Source organism: Petaurus breviceps, unplaced genomic scaffold, assembly GCF_028583685.1.
Source record: "Petaurus breviceps papuanus isolate PSGF00001 unplaced genomic scaffold, PetGlider_PUasm1.0 523, whole genome shotgun sequence".
Classification (NCBI taxonomy): domain Eukaryota; kingdom Metazoa; phylum Chordata; class Mammalia; order Diprotodontia; family Petauridae; genus Petaurus; species Petaurus breviceps.
In genome coordinates, this window is record NW_027186356.1 from 3,001,128 (window position 1) to 3,026,880 (window position 25,753).

General features: G+C 43.9%; 1 protein-coding gene across 1 annotated transcript in view; it reads left to right on the plus strand.

The window, feature by feature from the left end:
• Nucleotides 1-25,753, plus strand: part of CPAMD8 (C3 and PZP like alpha-2-macroglobulin domain containing 8) — a 172,004-nt gene that overhangs the window by 130,166 nt on the left and 16,085 nt on the right. Inside the window, exons 30-35 of the mRNA XM_069102094.1 lie at nucleotides 8,860-9,025; nucleotides 12,339-12,425; nucleotides 12,639-12,775; nucleotides 14,299-14,454; nucleotides 14,871-14,933; nucleotides 18,959-19,191. Coding sequence (XP_068958195.1) covers nucleotides 8,860-9,025; nucleotides 12,339-12,425; nucleotides 12,639-12,775; nucleotides 14,299-14,454; nucleotides 14,871-14,933; nucleotides 18,959-19,191 — 842 coding nt within the window. The remainder of the gene's footprint in view (nucleotides 1-8,859; nucleotides 9,026-12,338; nucleotides 12,426-12,638; nucleotides 12,776-14,298; nucleotides 14,455-14,870; nucleotides 14,934-18,958; nucleotides 19,192-25,753) is intronic.

Here is a 25,753-nt window from a genome sequence, read left to right on the forward strand (position 1 = left end):
ACACACACACACACACACACACACACACACACACACACGTGTGTGTGTGTGTGTGTGTGTGTGTGTGTATATTTGTTTGCATGTTGTCTCCCCCATAAGATTGTAAGTTCCTTGAGAGCAGGGGCTATCTTTTGCCTCTATTTGCATCCCCAGTGCTTAGCACAGTGCTTGGCATATTGGAGGTGCTTAATAAATGTTTACTGATTGGATTAGTAGAGGTAAGAGTTGAAATTGTGAGAGTGGATAAGGTCACCTTGGGAATGGAGAGAGAGGAGAGAGGAGGAAAGATAAGGAAATCTCCACAATTAGGAGAGAAAGAAAAGGGGCTAGAGAAAGAGACAGAAGAGGAGTGAGATAAGACCTCAGTGCTGTGGTGGCATGAAAGTCAGGGACTTTCCTATGCTTCCAAGTCAGAATAATGTCCTCGAAGGCATGAACCAGAGTTCTGACCCAAAAGGTCAGTTGTTATGATCTTTGCTTCTCTTTGCCCTCTTGGAGTCAAAATTAAAGCCTATTGATAAGGAGATGTCAGCATTTTTCCATTTGTGAATGTCTGAAGTGGGAGTGTATATGAATGTATACAGCAGTGTGTAAGTATGAGTATGGGTCTATCTGTGCCTATGTATGAATGAGTACCCTGTGTGTGTGTGTGTATGTCTATCCATGTCCTCACATGAGTATTTGTGTGTATCTATCTTTGTTAACATTTGGTTTTCTCTCTCTGTGTTTTTCAGTTTCCATTCAAACATTTATTAATCGCTTGTGTACAGTGTCCTCCTCCAACATGATATCTTCCATGGACATATTGTGTTAGAAAGATGTAAGAGCAGAAATAATTTTGTTCAGTAACCCTCTGGTCCTTAACATGAAGCAGGGCATAAAACAGGGAGACGTGCTCACCAAAGGTGTTTACTACTGTTGTGGAGAACGTCCAGCTTTTAGTCCACATGGGAAAGAGATGTTCTATAGATAGTGAGGTCCTCCTGATGTGCCTGTGTGGGAATGACATTGTGCCAATTTCCCCAAGCCCCAGAACCCTGATGAGACTGGGGTGTGCTACGAGTAAATGTAATAAAGAGTCTCCGAAATGAAAGGGCAAGACTTGGAGCTAGGCTTTTGGAATCACTAAAAAAGTTTGTCCTGAGTTGTCACACAGGAAAAAAACCAAATGGTAGGAGAATGCTTGTTGTCCAGACAAATGTACAGCTGGGTGGCTGACCCTACCACTTATCTTAGACACCACAGAGGAGGAGGAGGAGGAGAGCCAGTAGCATTGCCTTGGGAAATGCTGTAGTGCTTTGAATGACCCCCAAATTATCCTGTAACAAAAGCCCTTCTTTTTGACATCAACATTCTTCTGGTAATGCTGGACAGATGGGAACCATAGACCATCACTGCCTCTCAAATCATCCCCAGGGCAGTCTGCATGCTACACAGTTGTCCATGCAATGTCAGGAGACCCATAGGGAGCCTCTAGTACTCTAGGGGCACCTCCTGGATAACAGTGACCCAGACAGAGTGCAGTCTCCCTGCAGTCAGCACCCCTGGAGAACATATCCATGTCAAAGAAAGTGTCTATCTGTGAAAGTAGCAAAGTGTACAATGCTTCATTTAAGTATCTGTGCAACTTACCAGCCTTTCTGTAGCGCTTGAAGATCATAATGGGGCATTTCATTTAATCCTCACAATCCATTTTGCAGAGAGAGAACTGAGGCTCAGAGAGATGAAGTAAATACTTGCCCATGGTCAAACAGCCAGTAAATGTCTGAAGCAAGATTAGAATTCAGGTCTTCCTGACTCCATGCTGCCCATATATAGGATGGGGATAATGGTTTGTATCACAGTCCAGGCTGCATCATTTGTATTGTTGAGGAGAGATGAGGTCCCTTCCAACTCAGAAATGACTGATGATCCAAGGCTCCCCAGGGAACAAATGGAGTTTAAATAGCTCCAGATACAATGTACTTTCAGGAATGTCCCAATGATCCTACAAGCCCTTCATCTGGACTTTGGAAATAGCTACCTCTATAGCCCCAGCTGTGAGCACCTAGGACTGTCTGCCCCTTGATTTTTAAAAATAAGCAGTCTCCTAGTGACTGCCTCACTCCTTTGAACACCAGTTCATACAGTACACCACGGTAGAGACTCTAAAGATCTGGAAGGACATGGACTGATTAAAAAGATTGGATTCACACATACACATACACACATATATACATGAAATTTTTTTAAATAAAAATTTTTTAAATTTAAAGCGTATCAATAAAGTGCATATGTAATGCATTCATTTATATCCTCAGCACTGAAGGATATAAATACAAAGGTGAAATAAGACACAGTATTTGCCCTCAAGGAACTTAGAGATATATGCCTAAATTATTCTGATATAGTTGGACCTATGATAAATACATTAAAAGACGTATACAAGTTTTTTTGGGGGGAGGGGAGGGAAGTATCAGAAAGGGCTTCATGGAGAAGAGAGTTGATGAGCTAAACTGGGAAGGAAAGAAAAAGGGTTCAACAATTGGATGTTATAAGTGAATTAGAGGATATTTAGAGCATCAGACTGGGGGCAGGTAGGTGGCAGTGTGGATAGAGCCCTGAGCCTGGGATCAGAAAGACTCATCTTCCTGAGTTCAAATGTGGCCTCAGATACTTACTAGCTGTGTGTTCCTGGGCAAGTCACTTCACCCTGTTTGCCTCAGTTTCCTCATCTATAAAATGAGCTAGAGAAGGAAATGGCAAACCTCTCTAGTATCTTTGCCAGGAAAACCCAAAATTGGGCACCAAGAGTTGGACGTGACTGAAAAATGATGGAATGACAATAGAATCACATTACTGTAGAGTTAGAAGGAACTTCTTCTAGTCAAACTCCAGCTTATGAATCCTAACCATATCCCTTACTGAGGGTGTTCAGCTTGTAAGACCTCTTGTGACAAGAAGTACCTGATCTCTAAGACAACTTGGCACTGGAGTATGGATCCTAATAACTTTGCTGTGCTTTGTGAGCCCACAGAGAAGAAGGCTGATGCCATTCTGGGTGCAGGGGATAGCAGGACATTCAGTATCTTTGTATGTCAACAAAGGGTCATGACAGCACCTGCCCAGTTGCCCTGCCCTCCACATGACACATCTAGAGGTTGGGATTCAGTTTGGGGGCCATCTTTCAGGAAGGGCAGACAAACTAGAGTGGGTCCAGAGGAGGCCAAGCTGCCTCTGTAGGGTGAGTGGACTTGAAAGCAAGTCATGTGAGTAGTGTCCTCAGGAGGAGCTGGAGACTCATGATCACTTGTGTAAGCACCTGAAGAGTTTTCATGTGGAAGAGAGGATCGTCCTATTGCATGTAGCTTCTGATAGCAGAATTAGGATTGCTGTGCGAAAGGGAAGGTAGAAGAGCAGATTTTGACTCAGTACGGAGAAGAAAGAACTTCACCCAAACAGTTCAAAAGTGGATTGAGCTAGCTGCCTTGGGAGGTAGTGAGCAGCCTGTGATGGCACCCAGGATGAGGGAAGGTGTTCAGTGACTCGGTTGGAGGCATGGGCTGGATGTCTTCTAAGGTGCCATGCTGACTGCACCTCCACTCAGAGGGCCGGGGATTCTGGGAGAAGAGGGCTGGATCCCGAAGGGCTGCCGTGCCTAGGCTGTGCAGGTGGCCCCTACAGCTTCGCTCGCTTGGGGATGAGAGGCGCTGTCCGGCAGCTCCAGCTCTTTCTCAGCAGCCTGGCCTCTCTCATTCTGTATATGAACATGTTTATGAGGCGTCAGGCCACATTTTCTGTCTTACAGCAAAGAACCAAATGTGGTTTCCTTTATTTCTAAGCCTCCAGGGCTAATTGGGCCTTTTGTCTTGTGCTCAGCTCATGATACTACTCCCCACTTGGGTGCAAACCCATGGCTCAGGTTCCAGAAAGGGAGAGCCGGGTACAGAGGCCCCAAATTCTGGAGCAACACAGCAACTGATGGCAGGGCTGCTCTGTCTGCAAGCAAGCCAAGGGGGAAGAGGAAAGGTCATACCCCAGAGGAATGAAAGGAAACAAATTACATCAAGTACAATTACATTGTTTCTATAAATTATCAGAACTGCGTTCCTGAGAGGCGAGGTCATTGCAGTTCATAAAACATGATTGCAGGATGTGGTCACCCCTGAGCCCCCCACCCCAACCCAGAGACCTCCGGACCTTATTATTCTCTGGCATCTGCTTTGCCCTCCTTTGTGTCAGAAGCAGCCCCAAAAGCAGGACCAAGAACCACCTTCCCTTAGTGTCACTGTTGTCATCCTTGTGTTTTCTCTTCTACTGCCCCTGGCATCGAGGGTGACCCTCAACCAGTCCCTCCACCTTCTTTGGGCCTCATTTTCTTCATCTCTTATATAGAGTAGTTGTACTGCATCTCCAAGGTTTACAGATTTTAAATCTAGAAGGTCCCTTCTAACTCTGACACATTTTGATTCTGCACTTAACTACACAGACTCTAAAGTCCAGTTCTGAATTAAATGAACTTTGAACCTCCCTCTATATATCTGCTGCAGTCAAGCCACAGGCTGTCTTCGGGTCCCTTCGGGCTTATTCCTGCTTCTTAGGATCCCCAGCTCAAAGGCTACCTCCTGTGGAGGGCCCATCCTGGTGCCCTTGGTGCCAGGGCTGGCTTCCCTGAAATGTCTTTGGATTTGCTTGGGAGATATCTTGATTTTACTTATTTGGGTACATGTTGTTTCCTCCAGTAGAACATCAGCTCCTTGGGAAAAGGATTTGTCTTTGTGTCCCTGTGGCTAAATAAGTGTCTGTTGAAGGAATGAATATGTGAGTGAATGAATGAATGAGTAATGAGCAAGTCCTTTTCCCTGGGCTGCAGTTTCTTGATCTGCAATATCAGGGAAAAGCATTAGGTAAAAAAAACCCTGAGCTCCCTTTTTAGTTCTAAATCTGTGTTATCTGAGGTTCAGCCAATTCTTTTAAAGATAAGGAAATCAAGTCCTAGAGATTAAATGACTGACTTACAAAAGGCCACCTAGCTAGTTGGTGGTTCCCCTAACACCTGGACCTTCCCTGTCCCATCTCTGGAGCACTTGTCTGGCCCCCATACCAGGGCACCACACAAACTAGCTTTTGACTATCCTGTCTTGAATTGTCCTCCAGTTATTTCATGTAGTCAGTAATCAATCAACAAGCATTTATTACGTTTCTACTGTGTGCCAGGCACTCTGCTTTCTCCTGGGGATTCAAACACAAAAGTAAGACAATTCCAGCCGCCAAAGAGAAAGTGTGTGTGTGTAGTTGTATGTGTATATATTAGTGTAATTCTTGTCCTCAACAAGATTTTCAGCTCCTGGAGGCTACGAATCATGGACTATATGTTTTTCATAGCTCTTCTGGAACCCTTAAGAGGCATTCAATGAATACTGGAGAAGGACCAAATCAGTTTGTAATGTAATCTCTTTGTTCAACCAGTGCTTGACCATTTGTCCAGTCTTATGAGTTTTTCATGGATGCCATGAGATCCTCCAAAGGTGACTCCAAGACCTACCTAGATTCTGAGAAGAATGCTTCTTTAAAATGCCCTACAGAAGGCTTGGATGTAGGACCCTGACTCACCTCTCCATTCCAGACCCATGCCATCTGCCAGGCCCCAGGCTTGATCTTCTTCCTGTCACATGACTATCTCAGAGATGCAGAGAAAGTTCAGGAATCCTGATCCCTCAAAGAGAAGAAAGTGAAATCCCACAGAAAGGGATGCAAGTTTCTGAGCCTTGTGAGTAAGGAAATCTAAATAGCTCAGCATGGCCCCTGAGGGGCCATAGCAAGAATGGCCATAGCAAGAATGCCCAGTAGCCTCTTTCTTCTTTTTCCTCACCAAGTTATGCCCTAAACGTATTTCTTTGGTTGGAACATGTTGAAAAATGTTACAAAATCTGAAGTTGAATATGTTGAGCGTTCCTGATTTTTTTCTGTAATAACTTTCAGACATGAGTGACCCCGGACAAGTCACAACCCTTTTTGCCTCAGTTTCCTCTTCTGTAAAAAGAACTGGAGAAGGAAATGGCAAACCACTCCAGTATCTCTGCCAAGAACATTTCAAAACTGGAAAACAACAAAACTTTATTTTTAAAGAAGAATAATTTTTACCTCAAAGTCATAGAGTCTCAGGGTTGGACAGGAGATCAAGAGTCATGGAATCATAGATTTAGAGATAGAAGGGTCATAGAGGTGATCTATTCCGACTCCTTAGTATTACAAATGAGGGAATTGAAGCCAAGAGAGATTAAGTGACCTGCAAAAACAGGACTTGAACCCAGGTCCAGCATACTCCAGACCAGATCTAAGAAGGGATTCTCTCTGTTGCATCCCTTATGAGTGACCATGTAGCCTCCTCTAAAAGACTTTCAGTATAAAGAGCTCCCTCTACTGCGGTGGCCTGTGCCACTTTGGACAGCATTCATTATTAGTAAATTTCTCCTTTTATCGAACTCCCTAACACTTAAAGCTTTCCCCACTGAGTGGATGTCCACTGGGAACGGCTTGCCCCATTTTGAAGTTCTTCAAGCAGCGGTTGGGTGACCACCAATAGGATACATACAGAGTAGAGATTCTCATCCTGAGGGGCCCTTCCTGCTCTGACATTCTGGAATTCCCAGTATCCTCAAGGGAATCAGTCAACACGTTGTCACTGTCATCTCAGATGTGCCAGGGGGGCTGAGGAGGAAGGATGGAAGAAAATGACTAATGATGTGGTCTTGCCCTCAAAGGGCCTAGAATCTAGTTCAAGTCAATTCCACAAACATTCAGGAAGTTCCAGCTGTATGCAGAATGCTATTAAGTACTGGAGGATATGGAAAGTTTAGATAAGACAGTCCTGGAGGAGGTTCCATTGTAATGCAAATCAGCTCAGAAATGATTCAGTCCACCCTTTGCCGAGCCCTCTGCTCAACCCTAAAGATATAGAGATGAGAGGGGGAGGACCAAGCACCTTAGTCTTTCTCCTCAAAGAACATACAGTCTGAATGGGATATGATGTGTTTTCATATCATCATAAAGGAAGTGACTTGGTTAAGTGAGAGTTTTAATCAGACTGACTTGAGAAATTTCCAGAGGAAAGGAATCAGTTTCATCCAGGAATATCAGCTTCATGAGGAAGCTGGGACCTTACAGAAAGAGAAGGGTTTCAGTGAGTTTGAGGGGAAACCATATTAGGCACAGGGGAGGGACTAAGCATTTATGTAGTGTCTTCTGTGTACCAAGCACTGTGCCAAATGCTTTAAAAATATTTCATTTGATCCTTATAGTAGTCTTGAGAGGCAGGTGATGTTGTTATCCCCATTTTGCTGTTGGGGAAACTGACAAACAGAAGGACTTGCCCAGGATCACATAGCTGGTGGGTGTCTGAGGTCAAATTTTAATTCAGGTCTTTCTAACTCTTGAGTCCAGCACTTTATCCACTGCACCATTCACCTGCTTCTGGAGAAATGTGGGTGAAAAATGCATAGAAGGGGCGGCTACGTGACACAGTGAATAGAGCACCAGCCCTGGAGTCAGGGGGACCTAAGTTCAAATGTGACCTCAGACACTTAACACACACACAGAAAAAAAAACCTAGTTGTGTGATCTTGGGCAAGTCACTTAATCCCAATTGCCCTACCTTCCCCCCTCTGAAAGAAAGAAAGAAAAATGTATAGAAGCTGAAGGGTAGTGAATCCTCCTCCAGTTTAGCTGGAACCTAAATCATTTGAAGAAGAGACAGAGATGGGATGGAGAAAGGTGGGTGGATCCAGACCGCAGAGGACCACGAAGGTCAGAAAGCTTAAATGATGATTTGTAGGTGGAGCATGGAGAATACAGAAATTTATAATGAATTATTGTTGTTCAGTTTTCAGTTGTGTCTATCTCTTCATGGCTCCATTTGAGATCTTCTTGATGAAGATACTAGAGTGGTTTGCCATTTCCTTCTCTAGCTCATTTGACAGGAGGAAACTGAGGCAAACAGGGTTAAGTGACTTGCTCAGGGTCATACATCTAGTAAATGTCTGAGGCCAGATTTTAATTCCAGGAGATGAGTCTTCCTGACTCCAGGCCCAGCACTCTATCCACTGTACCGCCTAGCTATAACCAACAACAGACAATAAGTGACTGAGATCCAAAGGAGAAATTCTGAGAGTTTGTGCTAATACAAGGCTGAGGAAACAGGAGAACCTCCAAGAGCAATAGATGAAAGATAGGTATTGAGTAACTCATCATAGCATCCTTGTGACTTAGAGTCAAGAGGGACGTAAATGCAGATTCTTCACGCTGAGGATGTTTAGCCTGGAAAAGAGAAAACCCAGGGGGAAGGAGACACCCTGTAGTTGTCTCCAAGTCTTCAGGCCAGCACCGGATGGCCATTAGTTGGGCATGTTAGAGAAGGATTCTTTCTGGAGCATGGCTTGGTCTAGATGGCTTCTAAAGGCCCTTTTAATCTTTAAGCCCCATGATTCTGTCACTCTTCCTACTTAGTAGCTTTTTAAGACTAGGGATGAGGACCAACCTTGGAGTCAGAAAGATGGCACCACACCCTGCCTCTGACCCATGCTAGAGGTTTGACCGTGGTAGGTGAAGTCCTAAGAATAACCCTTAGTGCTCTGGTCAGCTCTTTCAGACTTTAAGCTAGAGATGAGTTGCTAATCTTCATTTTGGGGGCACTTTCCACATGAAGGAGTTCCACACGATGATGTCATAGGTCTAGAACAAGGACAACAAAAGAAGATGGGCATCATCATCCTGGCACTCTCTACCTCCTAGAATTGTTGTGAAGAAAGTACTCCATAAACTTTAAAGCTCTGTGTAAATGTGAATTATTATTATTAAGATTTTCTCTCTCTCTTGATTTAGGAAGAAAAAGCAGCTCTTAGCAAAGCAAAGCATTTTTTGGAGTCTAACCTGTACTCAGCAGAAGATCCTTATAGCAGTGCCCTCACCGCTTACTGCCTCACTCTCCTGCACAGTCCGGCTGCTCCGGCTGTGCTTCGGAAACTGAACAGCCTAGCCATCATGCAAGGTAATCTGAGTGGGTGACCTTAGTGGACCACAAGCGACCCCCCACCCTGGTCTAAATGGGCATGTAGAGCCATGTAGTCATGTTAGATCTGGAAAGGCCCTTAGAAAGCACAGTCCTCCCCTTGTTTTCCAAAAATTATACCTCAGGCTAGGAGGAGGAAGCCACTAGACCAAGTTCTGATCACTGTAACATGGTCAGATGATAGCACTTCCCAGAGGAGAGGCAGCCCAGCATGGTTGGAAGTGTTCCATTTTAAGTCAAAGGGCCTGAGTTTGAATTCTGATTCTGCTACCTACCTAGGCAAGTCACTTCCCCAGTCTGAGCCTCAGTTTCCTTATCTGTTAGATGGCTAGTATAATGCTTCCATTTTGTACCTCACAGGGTTGTTATGATCTGTAAATAAATAATTTAAATAAAATAGTTGTGAAAAAAGTGCTTTCTAAAACCTAAAAGGTTTTTTTTACCCCCTCAGTTGTAATTTCATCAGCATGGGGAACCCCTGATATAGAAACTCCATTTTATTATGTAGATGGCAATTCTTCTATAACGTATCATATTAAATAGTTACTTAGGACCTGAGAAGTTAGGTGACTCACTGACTGCCACACAAACTGAAAACAAAAATCGAACCTGGGTCTCTGAGACTTCAAAACCTGCACCCATATGTTTCCCACACCCAATCTTTACATCTAAAAATCTGTCTGAGTATCAGCAGTTAGTCAGGGGGAAGAAGTAGGGGCTTAGAATTGTCTTAATGTTTCCCAGTTAGGCTTTCTAAACGATGAGCTCCAAATTGAAAATAATTTGTTTAAAGGCAAATGGTGAGAATAAGGACTCCATAGGAACCTCACTGTTCTGCTCTCTCTGGGGTCCATGCCAAGTTTTCTCCTTAATAGGGGGACCTTATAACAAGGTCTTTCGGTTCAGTCACCAAGTCTCCTAGGATAAGAGCCAAAGTATACCCAGCTTGTACAAAAATATAATCACATCAAACAATACGTATACAGCAAGGCCCTGTGCGGGGTACAGCAGAGGACACAGCCTGTTCTGTAGGGGTGACCCATATCGGTGTGACTGTGTAACCCATGTGTAACCCCACTTTTTATTGTAGGACATGCTGAAAGGATACAAATAAGAGCAAACTTGGTTTCATGCTTGGCGCTAGGATAATACTTCAGTATATTTAAAGCTATTCCTTTAAAAATCTAAATATCTGGGTGGCTAGGTGGCGCAGTGAATAGAGCACCGGCCCTGGAGTCAGGAGAATCTAAGTTCAAATCCAGTCTCAAACACTTAACACTTACTAGCTGTGTGACCTTGAGCAAGTCACTTAACCCCAATTGCCCTGCCTTCCCCCCTCCAAAAAGCAAAAAAAATATATATATATATGTATGTATGTATGTATATGTATATTGTATACATATATATCCTTGTTAGTTACTTGTTACTCGTTAGTTACTTGAACTTACAGCCAGGATGTTGTTTTGATGGGGCTCAGGCCAAGACTCAGCTGAGCTCCAGTGTTAGCATCACAAAGAAGGTCCAGCAGTCCAGGGGAATGGAGGGAGTGAGACGGTAATATGGGCAGCCAGTAGGTGCCAGGAAGGTCCCAACCTCTCCCTTTGCTGGGACTGCTTCAAGCTCACCTCTGTCAGCAGGGATGGGCACAGCTTCTTCACTGGCCTTAGACAACTCTCATGAGAAGCTAGAGTAGCACCTTGTAGGAGAGGTAAAGGAGACAATCCAGTCACAGTCATAGTGTATCAGTAGGACTGTGGAGTTGGGTGTCCTGCCAGACCTGTACACGTGGATCCATGCCTCTTGTGCTGTGTGTTTGCAAGGGGAATCTGGTGTGTGCCCAGCACTTCGGCCAAGTTTCTCTAGGTCTGGGGCACAGAAACCAAAACGGGATGTGGCAGTGATAAATCTGCTTTATAAGGTTGATGAGGACATGTTCATTTATTTCTGGTCAGTGAATGCCAGACTGCCTCTTAAATATAGTGGTTTGGTTGCGAGTCAGACTACAGGAGGCTGAGGTTTGAGGTTGTCACAAAATGATGTCAGACAGGGTAGACTTGACAGGATGATTGATTTGGGGTAAGTGAGAAAATGACTGAGGTTATAGATCTGGGCATCTGGGAAGATGGCGGCATTCTCAACAGAAATAGGGAAGTGGGGAGGATGGGAAAGTCTAGTGACAACGATGAGTTTGACTTTAGATCTGGAGGTTTCAAGGCAGGGGTGGGGAGCCTGTGGCCTCAAGGAACCCACCCGTAGTTTAAGGTAACAATGGGCCATCCAGGTGGATGTCCTTGACAGGTACCTTCTGAGTCTTTGTTTCTTCCCTATGAGGTGTCTGTCAGAGTTTGTGGGAACATTAGAGGAGAAGGTGAAACAGTGACCTGAATGTGCTAAAATAAAATTCAAATAGGGATAAATTCAGGGTCCTACATTTGACTTAAAAAAAAATTAAACTATACAAGTATAAGATGAGAGGGGAGGGTTAGGTAGCTAAACAGGTGGCAAAATATGAAGGGCAGGTGGGTGGGGCAGTGGGCAGAGCGCCAGGCCTGGAGTCAGGAAGACTCATCTTCCTGAGTTCAGATCTGGCCTCAGGCACTTACTAGCTGTGACCCTGGACAAGTCACTTCACCCTGTTTGTCTCCGCTTCCTCATCTATAAAGTGAGCTGGAAAAGGGAATGGCAAACCACTCTAAGAAAACCCCATCTGGGGTCACAAAGAATCAGGCGTGACCGAAGTGACTGAACAACAACAGAAAGTCTGAAGGAGCCCTGAAGGCGCTGGTGCCCCATACTAAGCTTTGGGGTACACGTGCCACGGTGGGACGGCTGGGGCAGACTGTGAAAAGCAGCCAGACCGTGGCCTGCTCTGGCGACCTAGCACTGGGTAGAGCTTAGCTGAGCATGTGGCCGCTCAGTCACCAATCAGTCCAGCCCCTCGTAGCACAAGAGTTATAAGGTCAGGTGGCTGCCTAGACAGAGTGGATTAGTTGACTTAGTGCTCAGTCACTTACAGTCAGAGCAGTAAAACCCCAGGGAGAGCATTCAGAAATGAGTGGATTACCTCACCCAGGGACTGGCGGCATCTTTCCGACAATCAGGTCTGGTAGTGCGGGTCTAGATGGGGATAAGCAGGGTACCAGGCCATATGGACAGTTGGTTTTGGAGGTCTTTAGTTGTTATAGTTGGACCACATGCCTTCTGACATCCCTCCCAGCACTGAGATTCTCGGACTCTGGGACCCTGGCTGCCCTTTATCTACTCCTTTAACATCAGTCTTTTGCAATTCCAGATGGGTTCACACATTGGAGCTTGACAGGAACACTTGTTACGGATGAAGACACATTTATGGGATTTAATGATGGACTCTCTCAATCAGGTACTGGTATTCCTAGATGTCGTGTGTGTGTGTGTGTGTGTGTGTGTGTGTCCATAGCTGAGACATAGTCTGCATTTTTATCCCTACTTATCACTGGCTCTTTATCCAAATCACCCAGAATATCTACCTTTGCGGGGAGCCCACCTGCCACAAAGTTCCTGGTTGAGGTGTCAGGGAATTCCCTCCTCTGCTTAGTGGCTCCCTCTCTTTCAGTTATTTCGGCTGAAGTGGAGATGACAGCCTATGCCTTACTGACCTACACACTTCTGGGAGATGTGGCGTCTGCACTGCCCGTGGTGAAATGGCTGTCTCAGCAGAGAAACGCACTCGGGGGGTTCTCATCCACACAGGTGGGTCCATGTTTGGGATGACCAGCATGACTCCTGGTTGTGATTTTCTGAGCACTTTCACCAGCAGGAAGACTGGAAGGAGCTCCAGAATGGGAGCTAGAGGATTAGGGTATACATCCCAGCTGTGTGAGCTAACCTCTCTGGGACTCAGGGTCCTCATCTGTCTAATGGAAGGTATCTTGAACCTTATGAGTTCTAAGGGCCCTACCATCTCTGCATCTGTGATCTACTCCTCAACCCTGTAAAGTGGGGAGTGTGAATATCATCCCTCTGGTACATCCAGAGTCAGAGAGGCTCTGAGTCCTTCTAGTCCAACCCTGTTCTATGCAGGAATCCCTTATTTATGCTTGGAACATAAATGGCATGTTATGATTCAGCTTCTGCTTAAAGGCCTTTAGTGGTGGGAAGCTCATTACCTCCCCAGAAGGTTTTGCTGTTCAGTTGTTTTTCAGTCCTATTTGACTCTCCCTGACCCCATTTGGGATTTTCTTTGCAAAGATACTGGAGTAGTTTACCATTTCCTTCTCCAGTTTATTTTACAGATGAGGAAACTGAGACAAACAGGGTGAAGTGACTTGCCCAGGATCACACAGCTAGTAAGTGTCTGAGGTCAAATTTGAACTCAGATCCTCCTGACACCACCGCCAGAATTCTATGTACTGTGCCACCTAGCTGCTCAAATAAAGTGACTCTGGTGGGCCTTTAGGCAGTTCTGACTGTTTGTAAGTTTCATTTTATATCGAGCTGAAATAGGTCTCTCAGCAACATTGTCACTTTGCTCCTACTTCTGCCCTCTGGGGCCAAGCAGAATAAGTCGAACCATTCTTTAACCTGAGGGTCTTTATATACTTGAAGACATCTGTCATATGCCTCCTACCTCTTCTCTTCTCCAGGCTAAACAGTCTCAGTTCCTTCAGCCAGTTATCAAATGACATGGTTTCTGGTGTCCTCACTTCCTGGTTCCTCTTCCAGAATCAGTTCTACAATGTGGTCCTGTCACCAAACAAAACAGCCCAGATTGGCAGAGGACTCTGGGGCTCTCCCGCTGTTCTCAGCACCCCATTCTTCCTACTCCACTCCTCCTTCTCTTTGGGAGCTGTGACGTCACTTCTCATTGTTACTGAGCTGGGGGATCTCTTAGAACTCCCATGCCTGAGAGGGAGGTCAATGGATGTGGCCAAGATGACCCGAATGGCAAACACAGATGGTGTTCTGTACTGAGCCACCTCTGCTGTGGAAAACTGGTAACTTAGAGAACACTACATCCTAAGCCTGCCTATGGTGCTCTTCTCTTTGGGAGTTTCTGAGGGATGCAGGGAAATGTTGTCCCCTGGTTTAAGTGGAAATAAGATTCTGGTACAATAAAATTTCTAGATATCAGTCTTTCATGGCACGTTTCTCAAGCATCTCCTGTTTCCGTGATCCTTTGGCCATAATTAGTCGTATTACCTGGGAAGCTTAAAAAAAAAAAAAAGGTTACGAAGTCCTTTCATTTTACTGTGAACTTAGTCTTTATTTCACAGGACACATGTGTGGCTCTGCAGGCCCTGGCCGAGTATGCTATCCTGTCTTATATTGGAGGAGTCAACCTCACCATCTCTTTGGCATCAACTAACTTAGACTACCAGGAGACATTCGAACTGAACAAGTCCAACCAGAAGGTCCTGCAGACAGCGGCGGTATGTTGGTTCCATTCACACTGCAGCCATGAGGAAGAAAATGCTGTTCTCAGCTGGTGGGTGTGAATTCCCCAAAGAAGGATTGTGGGAACCAGCCCAGGTCCCAGCTCTAAGGAACGTCTCCCGTGTCAGGGGAAGGCTAAGCTTGATGATGCATGAAACCTTGTGAGCTATTCTCTCTAAGGCCCTTCCCTAGGCGTGGCCACACATGACTTATAAATTAGGGATGACATAATTACAGTTGCATCATTCATCACGGAGGGTGCTGGAGGCTTTTTGATGGGGAGTATTGGCACATAGCTGCCTGTGATAAATACACACAGGGTCAAAGAGGCCCTGAGTCTTTACATGGAATGTGTTTTCCTGTGTCTCTTAAGTAAGAATCATAAGAGTCGTTTTTCCTCTTCTTTCTGCAGATACCTAGTATTCCTACAGGACTCTTTGTTAGCGCTAAGGGGGAAGGCTGTTGCCTGATGCAGGTGAGAAAAAGAAGCTGAGGCCTCTGTTTCTCTGTATTTCTCCTTCTCTCTCTTTCTCGACCCCCTCCCTCTACCTCTCCATGTTCCACTTTCTAGCAGAGCTCCGAATTGCCAGTTTTTCTTGAGGACAACTGGTAGTTATTCCTCCAGGCTTCACTGTCTTCTAGGAACTCCTAGGATGATGGAAGCCCTGTCAGTTCAAGGCCAGTCAAGTTCTCCTTCCACCCAATGTGTGTATACTAACGATAGCTCTCCTCACCAAAAATAAATAAATTGCAAAAGGATACTTTGTCCACAAGGGGGTCCCAGGCAGAATGTGCATGGCTCGATGCCAATCGCTCCACACCACCAGCTGGCAGGTCAATATCTTCATTCTCAACTAGATCAGAGGGTTTCTTATTTGCTTTTGTATTCCCCATTGAGTTGAGTCTGAGGCTTTGCATATAGCATAAAACTGGGGGTTTTAGTGGATTGCAAACACAATATACGTCAACGGGATGACATGGCAGCCAAAAATGCTAAGGCTGTTCTAGGTCACATTAACACTAGAAGAGTCAGGCGCATCAATGGACACAAACAATTGTATTATGATTTTACTTTGAAATAAAAATTTTTGCCCTCTATTTTCTGAGTTTTATGGTTTAAAATAATGCCCTGTGTCCACTGTCATAGCTTGGTCCTTTGACATATTCTTAAATTCTAGCCCTTTAAGAGGGTAGTAGTAGCTGGAATAGAGGGATTATTTAGTTTGCAACATGCAGCCAGTATTTTAGGAAAGACATTGAAAGCTGGAGAGCTTCCTGAAGAAAGGCAACCATGGCAGTGAGAGGACTAAAAACCCTGCTATAAGGATTGACTGAAGGAACTGGGAAAGTTTAACCTAGAGAAGAGAGAGAAGATTCAGTGGGGATATGATACTCATCTTGACATTAAAAAGAGCTGCTGTCATGAGCTTAGTTTTTTTCTTTTTTTTTTTTTTGAGGGGGGAAGGTAGGACAATTGGGGTTAAGTGACTTGCCCAAGGTCACACAGCTAGTTTTTGTGTTAAGTGTCTGAGGCTGGATTTGAACTTAGGTCCTCCTGACTCCAGGGCCAGTGCTCTATTCACTATGCCACCTAGCCACCCCTTCTTAGTATTTTTCTGCTTGGCAGCAAGAGTATTTTCTAGGAACAATGGGTAAAAATGGAATAGAGACAGATTTGATAGGAGGAAAAAAATCCTAATAATTAGGATTACCCCCCAAAACCACTAGGCTTCCTGGATGATAGTGGGTTTTCCCTCACTGGAGTTCTTCAAGTTGAGAATGGATGGATGGATGACCACTTGCTGAGGATCTCGTAAATAGGATTCTTGATAAGATGGGCTCTTCCAGTGCCAATATTCTGTAACTGCAGAAATGTTTGTTGAATTGAAATAGCCATGGCCATGGACAACCCACTCTGTTCACTATCAGAAAGTGGCCATTTGTCTGCTGATGAGCCTCTCAAATCTTTCTAACTGAAGCCCATAGTCACCAGTACATTGGCCAAAAACAGAGCTTGATTGGCCTTGCATTGGCATCATCCTACTGGGAGAGGAAGCATAAGTAATCTTAGGAGTCATCACTTCACCTGCAGCTCCATTTCCTTATCCAGCCAGACTGGTCTTTGCATTTCAGGAACAAGCCTTATACTCTCCTGTCTCTGTTTATGCTCCTGCCATTTCAGCAAGCCTAGAGTTCTTTCTTCCCATCTTCTCCCAATCTCTACAAAGCCTGCCAAGATCAATGCTCACCTTCTTTCATGAAATTCTCTCTAATGATAACATCAGTTATAGCTTATATTAATGTAATGCTTAAAAGTTTGCAAAGCACTTTCCTCATAACAACCCTGTAGAGAGGAGAATATAGGTGTTATTAATTACTGTCTCATTTATAAATGAGGTAAAGTGATATTCCCAAGATCCCACAGCTACTAAGTATCTGAGCCAGGGTTGGGAGCCTGGTGTCTCCCAGCTCTGGGGCAGCAGCTTTTCTCCTCCACCATGCTGGCTTTCCTGGCTCTGAATCATCCACCAGCAAAGGCCTTAGTGATCATCCAGTCCTACCAGTCCCTAGCAGTAATCCCCTCTGTGACATCCTGGACAAGTGTTCCTGAAAGAATTCCAGTGATTCCTGAGATAATATGTTCTACTTTGGGCAGCGACCATGGTGGCTCCAGGACGCTCTCATCAATGGGAGAAGAGGCCCTCTTGGCAGAGAGATGTTCAAGGGTAATTGGATGTTTTCTAAGCAAGAAGACCTCAGGTGCTAAAGGAAGTCCCAGAATGGGCCAGAAGTTGAGGCTTGGTTTTGAGGTCCACAGGTCAGGATCAAGGCCAGCCAGGCTGGGCCCTCCTGACTTTCTGGACTTAAAAGCCATGTGCCCATACAGGGCACCTTCAATGTAACCCACATTCCCATTGGGTCCCTTTTGTGCATCGCCTTTGTCTTTTGGCTCATATTTGTATCCCCAGCACTAGTGCAGTGTGCCTGGAGGCACATAGTAGCTGTTTAATAAGTGCTTCCTTTCCTGCATACAAACCTACAAAGTTCAGGGACCCAGAGCAACTGCACTAGCTTTCCATTCCCTGGATGCAGCCCTGCTTCCAAAGGTAAACAGCAGATGGAGAAAAGGTTACACTACCTGGAATAAGTTCACCTAGGGTATGTGAATTTCCACTTTTTCCTAGAACACTGGACAAAATTGAAGATGAAGTTACATAGCGAAAAATAGAAAGGCACACTTGGGTTCAGAAAGTCAACTTCACAAGTCTAAGATGGGAAACATGGTTCATGGTTTGTCTGACGAAAGATCTCAGTTGCTTGAGCTGAAGGTTTTAGAGGACTGACCACAAGCTCAAAGTGAATCAGCAGCCAAAACAATGAGCTGTGGGGTTGCATTGAGGAAGGGACAGGGTGTGGGAGGTGACAGTCCTCCTCCACTCAGGTCAGCATAGTGTTTAGGGAAAATTCATTGAAGGAACTGAAGTTGTTTGCCCTGGAGAAGAGGATTACTGACCTCAGGTACTTCAAATAGGAGAAAGAATTTATTACCTGTTCTACTTGACCCTAGAAAACTGAGCTAGCAGCCCTAGATGAAAGCAGTGAAGAGGCTAGATTTAAGGAGAAACTTTTGAAACATTAGAGCTGTCCAAAGGGAGGATACACTGTCTCAGGAAGCAATGGGAATTCTCTCCTTGGGGTCTTCTGATCCTGGCTCAGATATGTATTAGCTGTGGGACATTGGATAGATCACTTTACCTCTATGAACCTCCGTTTCCTCATCTTATAAAGAAGAGTAATAATACTTGCATTCTCTTTTTCACAGGGTTGTTATGAGGGAAGTACTTTGTAAACTTTAAAACATTATATTAATATAAACTATTGATACTGTTACCATTAGTTAGAGAGAGAATGTCATGAAAGAAGGTAAGCCTTAAAAGATGGGCAGTATTTATAAGAGATTGAAATAAAAAGAGAAGAAAAAATCCTAGGCTTGCTATAATGGCAGAGACAGGGACAGTAGAGTACAAGAATGTTCCAGAAATGGGGAGCCCAGTCTGGCTGGAGTGGTATTCTATAAAAGAGTAGTAGGTGATCATACTGGAAAAATAGTCTGGGAGCCTCTGCGTTCCTCCTCCAACACATATTTAACTGAGAGAGCTCAGGGAGCTTACCTAGAGAAGAATTCCTCTGTGGACAAGAAGTCGGATTTGTTTTAAATGACTCCAGAACAGAAAACTGGAACAAAGGGGAGGAAGTTGTTTGGAGGCAGAAATCAGAGCTGTCCAAAACTGGAGCAGGCTTCATTAGGGAATCACAGGACATTTTCCAGTAGAAATTGGATAAATGCCTGTCAAAGATGCACCACAAAGAATTCATGCCTTAGGTAGGAGTTCTGAGAGGACATGCATCCGTGACTCTGGGCCCACAGTGAATGCAGGCTACCCTGATTTCACGCACAGCTCTTTATGGCTAAGTGATATATTTTCTTTGCTGGTACAGATTGATGTAACCTATAATGTGCCTGATCCAGTTGCTAAGCCAGCTTTCCAGCTCTTTGTGAATCTCAAGGAACCCAAAACTGAGAGGCATCGCTTTCAGCCCCCACTTGGATTGGCCTCTCCAGCAAAGAAGCTGGAAGCGCCTCCAAGGGACTTGCCCCTTGTAGATGATGATGACCCCGCCTCCGATCAAGACCACCAAGAGTACAAAGTAATCCTGGAAATATGCACCAGGTAAGGAGCCACCCGGGGCTGGAAGTGGGGGAATCCTCAAAAACCTGGAAGAAAACAGACAGATATGGAATCCGCAATGCTCCGAGTTAGGCAGTGCTAAGGTCCAGTCAAATGAGAGGGATTCTGATGTCCACAAATATATTACTGAGCAAGAGTTTTTTAACTAATAGGCACAAACTTTCATTTATTCATGTGTTCATACACTTCTATATAATTTAGACCCTCTCTCTAAGTTATAGTTACCAGTGTTGAGCTTGCTCACTTCAGAGAAGCTGGGTCAAAGGAAGAAACAAACATTGATGACTTCATGGAGAAACAGGCAAAGCAAACGCAATGAAGAATGGTTGGGAGTCTAATGGAGAAGCAAGTGGTGGGGACACACTTAGAGCAGGAGTGGGAACCACATGTGGCCTTCTAGGTCCTCGGGGGCGCAGCCTTTTGACTGAGTCCCATTTTTACAAAACAAATCCTTTTATTAAGGGAGTTTGTTCTGTGAAGTTTGGATTCCATCAAAGGGCACATGTGGCCTTGAGGCCTCAGGTTTCCCCCTCTCACCCTCCATAGAGAAACATGTGACACAAAGGGAAGCCTGAGCAGAGAGTGTAAAGGACATCACCTTCTCCCCCTTCCCCTCAGAAGCCTATTTCACAGGAACTTTCATATTAATATCCCACAAGAGTCTAGAACCATCACCCTATTACACATCTTGTGTCTAGCTTTAATCAGTTCCCATTTTGTTGTCATTTGCTGGGTCAGGAGTACCTTTTCCCAACTTTGATGTAATGTTGGGAGTGGGGAGGACGAGCTATAGTGAAATACTATAGGTGTAGTGAGATGTCAGCAGAGAATTTCAAATGTAGTAATCCTATCAGAAAAAGGAAATAAGCTAATTTATCCTTACCTGCTCTTAATGAAATCATGCCAGCTGTTAGTGATCAGTCCTTCCATTTCTAAATGCTCGCAAGCCACCCCTTTAATAGTATATATCCTAGAATGTTTCCAGAAATTGACATCAAGCTCACCATTCTGTAGTTTGGAGATTCCACACTCTTCTTAATTTTGAATATCAGGGTTTTTATCAATCTCAAGTCTTGTGATCTCCCTCTCCTTTTCTAGATAATCTTTTGAAGTTTCCTGACAGTAGTCCAGTAATCAACCTATGGTAGTTTCTATAACCTGGCATGTTGTTTGTATGGGCCTGGAGACTTGAACTAATTGATAGGAGCTGACTATCTTATTATCACTTCACTTCTTTTGGGTTTCATCTCCTTATTAACCACTTGTGTTCTGTTCTAACTAGTCCTTTCCATAAAAGGACCTTTGAACATAGAGTGTGAGAGCCGAAGAAAATTAAGAATTTGTTTAGTCCTACAAATTTGTTTGATAGAGGAAGAATCTGAGAGTGAGAAAAGTTAAGCATCTTGTACAAAAGTAGGGGCTAGAACGCAGAAATATTGACTCCATCCAGGGTTCTTTCTGGCATGCCATTAACTTAAAAGTGGTTCATTTGGCAGAACAGGCTGAAAAGAGACACTAACAAACTCATTCATTCATTTATTAATTCTATCAAGAAAACCTTATTGAGTTTTCAGGGTGGTAGCTGGGGAAGCTACACATAGACTCTCTTTCCCCTCTATTTCTTATGCCAAGAAATGCCAAACTTATGCCAGGTTAACTTTAGTTGGTTTAATATTCTACTACTCATATGTTCCCTTAAGTTTTATAAGGGAGAGCTAGATGGCACAGTGGATAGAATGTCAACCCTAGAGTCAGGAAGACCTGAGCTCAAATCTGGCCTCAGACACTTACTGGCTGTGTGACCCTGGGCAAGTCACTCAACTCTATTTGCCCCAGTTTCCTCATCTGTAAAATGAGCTGGAGAAAGAAATGGCAAACCACTCCAGTATCTTTACCAAGAAAACCCCAAATGGGGTCATCAAGAATCAGACATAACTAATTAACAAAACAAAAAGTTTTATAAGGACAAAACTATTAGAAACCTAACAAAATTATAAAATTTTGCATTAAATGTGAACTTGGTTCATCAATTAAACTTAATTTGATTCTTTTTTGAGACCTCTGTCTATCTTGCCCGGCCACTCATGGGCCTAATCCCACAATTGATCATCTTGGGATCTTTGAACTGCTCCGTTTCCACCCCGGCCATTTTGTCTCTACTTAGGCAGCCTGGTGCCAACTGCTCCTCATATTGGTGTCAAATGCTGCAGACACCTGACTGGTCTAGCCCACTGATGCTCAGAACTCCGAAGCTCAAAGGCCTCACGAGCCTCAGCGTCCCCCAAGCAGGGATTGCAGGCATGTGCCCCCGAGCCCAGCTCATGCCTGAGTCCTTAGCTCTTCTAGAACAGGGCATCTGAAACTTTTTCCACTCGAGCCCCCTGCAGGGTTTCTTCAACTGTGAGGTGGGTCACAAACCACAGTTTAAGAATCACTGATCTCGAAGCATGTATGTGCAGGCTGTTGGTTGATTTGGCATTAGTTTAGAATATGAATTCAAGTTCTGTTGCTTTGGCAACAAGGGCATTTTCAGTGTAAATGAGTTTTCCCACAGGAGCAACTTAGTATCACCTTTCTCTAAAAGAAACTTAGGATAAAATCAATCACACAGTAATTATAATATCTACCTTGATGCCAACCCTATGCCTCCTGACCCTCGTAGGAAAAAAAATGTAAATATCACACATGCATTTTAAAGTTCTTGGTTGATGGGAGAGTTCAGTGAACAGACTGAAAAAAACACAGAAGCATGCATTATTTGGTACATGAAGAAGATTCTCCTGGCCTCAGGTGAGTCCCTGAGTACTGAAATCATGATCCTAATGACCATCTCCTCAGGGGAAGTTTCTCTCAGGCTTCTAGGTAAAGTCCTTGATGTGAATCAACTAATAATGTCTAACCTGGTCCTTCTCTGAAGCTGAAGGGACTGTGCTGGCTGGGATGGACCCTGAACCTTAGTTATACTTGGTCTGAGAGGTTTTAAAGTGATTCAGGATGATCTTCCCCACCATTGGCTAGAAGAACCCTTGACTCCTTCCCTGTAAAACTGATGCCTTTTCTAGGGTAAGAAATAGGCCAGCCAGCCAACTATACAAGTAAGACTACCCACCTGTTTGGAGGCAGCCATGTGAGACAGAGGTCCTTGGAGTCCTCATGTCTCTTGGTACCTGGCTAAGAATGAATTTAGTTGGGCCTCCTCCTATGGTGATGTCTTGAAGTACCTGATTTGGCTATAGGCTAAGAGTCTGATGTGTGTGTTTACATGTATGTATATGTACATATACATACATATATATACATATATCTCTTTTCTCTATGTTGTTCTACTAATTAGCTACGTGACCTTGGGTAAGTCAATTCTCCTTGTGCTTAAGGTCCCTTATACCTTTGAGATCCTATGTTCTATGTTCAAAGGTCTCTGAGTTCTGATATTCTGTATTCTATTACCCAAGGTCCTTTATACTTCCAAAATTCTGTCTGTTTTCCAAGATCCCTCCCAGCTCTGACATTTTATACTCTTAAGGGCCCTCCCAGCTTTGACATTGTCTGTTCTAAGGGTCCTCCCAGCCCTAACATTCCATATTCTACATTCTGAGGTCCTTTCTAGATCTAAAAACCTATTCAAGTGGTTAGTTATAGATAAATACAGTTTGAAATAAAAGAAAAAGTGTATTCAATTAAATAAAATATATGGTTTCCTTTGCCTTTCTCCCCGCCCTCTTCTCACAAGCCATCAATCTGCTTGAACTGGGCTTCTTCTCAAACCTCTGTCTTCACTCTGGCAATTCCCATGGCAGAAGTTATGGAAATAACTGCGGAAAGGCATCATTGCTGCAAGGCAGCCACCTGGGTTATAGGCCTTTTTAAGGAAGGCAGCAATGCCCCAGAGACCTCAGCCTCAGTGATGGGAGAGTCATGCAAAGAAACAGCTACCCCCAGCCTAGCTCCCTGGGACTTTTCAAAAGAACTTGGTGAAATTGTGTTACTCTATATCACTCCTCTAGCTACAAGGACCTTGGAATACAAGGTACGCTTACCACTGGCTTCCTGAGGCTTTTAGTCCTCTGAGAAATGAAGGAGCTGATTCCCATTCCTGCACTTATGCAGTGATCACGTGGGTACACATAAAGCCAGCTACTTGCAGACTGAAAGGTGCCAGTGAGCAGAGGCAGTCTCAAGGGCCAGTCAGTTCAAGAGCTCCTGGAGAGAACAAGCTTCAGTTCCTGCCAGTTGCCAGAGGGAAGAACTGAGCCTGAGTCAGTGACAGGAATGACGTTTTCCAGGCCTTCTCATGGATTCTGTCCTGAACTGCTTATTCTTTCCATTTCTCCCACGTACCTAATTATCTTACACCTTCATTTATAGGCAGCAGGAGTAAAGGGCTTGTCAACACTTTAAAGATTCAGCATCATCCTTGTAGACTCAACGTTACAGCTCAAAAGAGCGTTAGGACAGATTAACAGGGTTCTAAGGGACCTGAAAGCATAGAGCATAAAATGTCGAAATTGGAAGGACCCCTATAAAAAGGAATTTCAAGGCCAGAAAAGAACTTAGAACCTAGAATGCTAAAGCTGTGGAGACGCTTAGGATAAAGCGCCCAGAATGTCAGAACTGGAAGAGAACTAGCCCCTCCCAGAACACAGGCTCCTTGAGAACAGACTGTTTTGATCTTTACTCCAGTTACTGAAATGCCCAACACAGTGCTTGGCCCATTAGGAGGCATTAAGTATTTGTTGGATTAAATGTACTCCAATCCCTTCATTTTTCAAATTAGAAAACTGAGGCCCAGGAAGGAGAACTATTTTTTCCAAGGTCCCACAGCCTTATTATTAGAAGAGCTGGGACTTCAAATCAGATCTCCTGACTTCTAGTTCAGAGTTCTCTCCACAAAACCATGCTAAATAACTGCTCCCCAGAAGGAAGCTAAGCCCAAGATTATCTCTAATAAGAGATAATCCCCTCTCCTCATTTCTCATGCCATTCTTATGGAGAAGATGGAGAGGTGTGGACTGGACAATAGTACGGTTACATAGATTTGGAACTGGTTGAATCACTCAACTTCACGAGTAGTCATTAATAGTTTGATGTCAGCTTTGAAGGGCGGTCTCTAGTTTAGGGCCTCAGGGACCTATGCTTGTCCTGCTCTTTTTAACATTTTTTATCAATGACCTAGAAAATGGCATAGTGGACATGCTTATCAAAATAGCATGTGACACCAGGCTGGGAGGGACTGCTAACACACCAGAGGACAGAATTATAATGCAGATGACAGAATGCATAAAGATCTATTCAAGACAGAAACTGAGCTGAATCTAATACAATGAAATTTTATTTAGATAAATATAAAGTATTATACCTGGACTAAAAAAAAACAACTGAATTTACAAGGCGTTAGTTACATGGTTAAATCAAGTTGTTTGCAAGAAAAAGATCTGGAGATTATAGTGGACTGCAAATTCAATGTATCAGTAAAGCGAGAAAACAACCAGAAACACTAATGTGGTCTTAGTTTACATTGAGGAAGTGAGACCTTCAAGGAATAAAGAAGTGGTGGTCCTTCTGTACTCTTCCATGGTCAGACTTCATTTGGGGTACTGTGTTCAGGTCTAGGTGCCACAGTTTAGAAAAGATATTGATAAACTGGAGAATGTCCAGATTTAGGGGCTCCAGAGTGGGGAGAGGCCTTTAGTCCATGTTGTAGGATTAATTGAAGAGACCAGAGAGGTTTAGTCTAGAAAAGAGAATACCTGGGAAGAAGGGGACATTTGAAGGGAGTTTGTGTGGAAAACAGATTAGACTTACTCTTTTTGACCCACAGAGGGAAGAAACAGGACCAAGAGATAGAAGGTGAAAAGAAGCAGAATTAGGTGTTGTTTTTTTTCTAACCATTAGAACTATTCAAAAATGAAAAGCTGTTATCTGAGGAGACAGATCAAATGAGATATTTGCTTTAAAAAGAATATTTAGTGCAGTACCTGGCACATAGTAGCCATTATATAAACACTCATTCTCACCCTTCTCTTCCGTTCCCTCAGTATTTTGGCTTTCATTGGAGTTCTTCAGGCAGAAGCTAGATGACCACTCATTGGGTATGTTGTATGGGGATTGTTTTTGAGTTATGTATCAGAAGATGGCTACTAGGGTAGCTTTCAGCTCTTAAAAATGCTTGAGATTCTGGGACTTCCAAGTCTGTAAAGTATACCCAGTCTCTCCTTTATCCCTCTCAGGATATCCCTCCCAATAATCCCCTAATAGAGAGTTTTCCTTCTTTGTCTGTTCTCTACCTGGTTTGGATTTCAGTTTGGAAACTTGATGAAACTGAAATGGACACTTCCAGCAAATCTCTAAACTCAGGAGCTGTTAACCTATCTTTGGGTCACTGGACGTGAGTCACAGTCCAAGTTTCCATAATCTTGAGAACCTGGCTTGCTTTACTTTTTTTTTTCAAGTTTTATTGAAGCCTTGTATTTTTTATACATTTTTCTTGTTCAGTCATGTCTAACTCTTCTTGACCCCATGCACCATACTGTCTGAGAGATTTTCT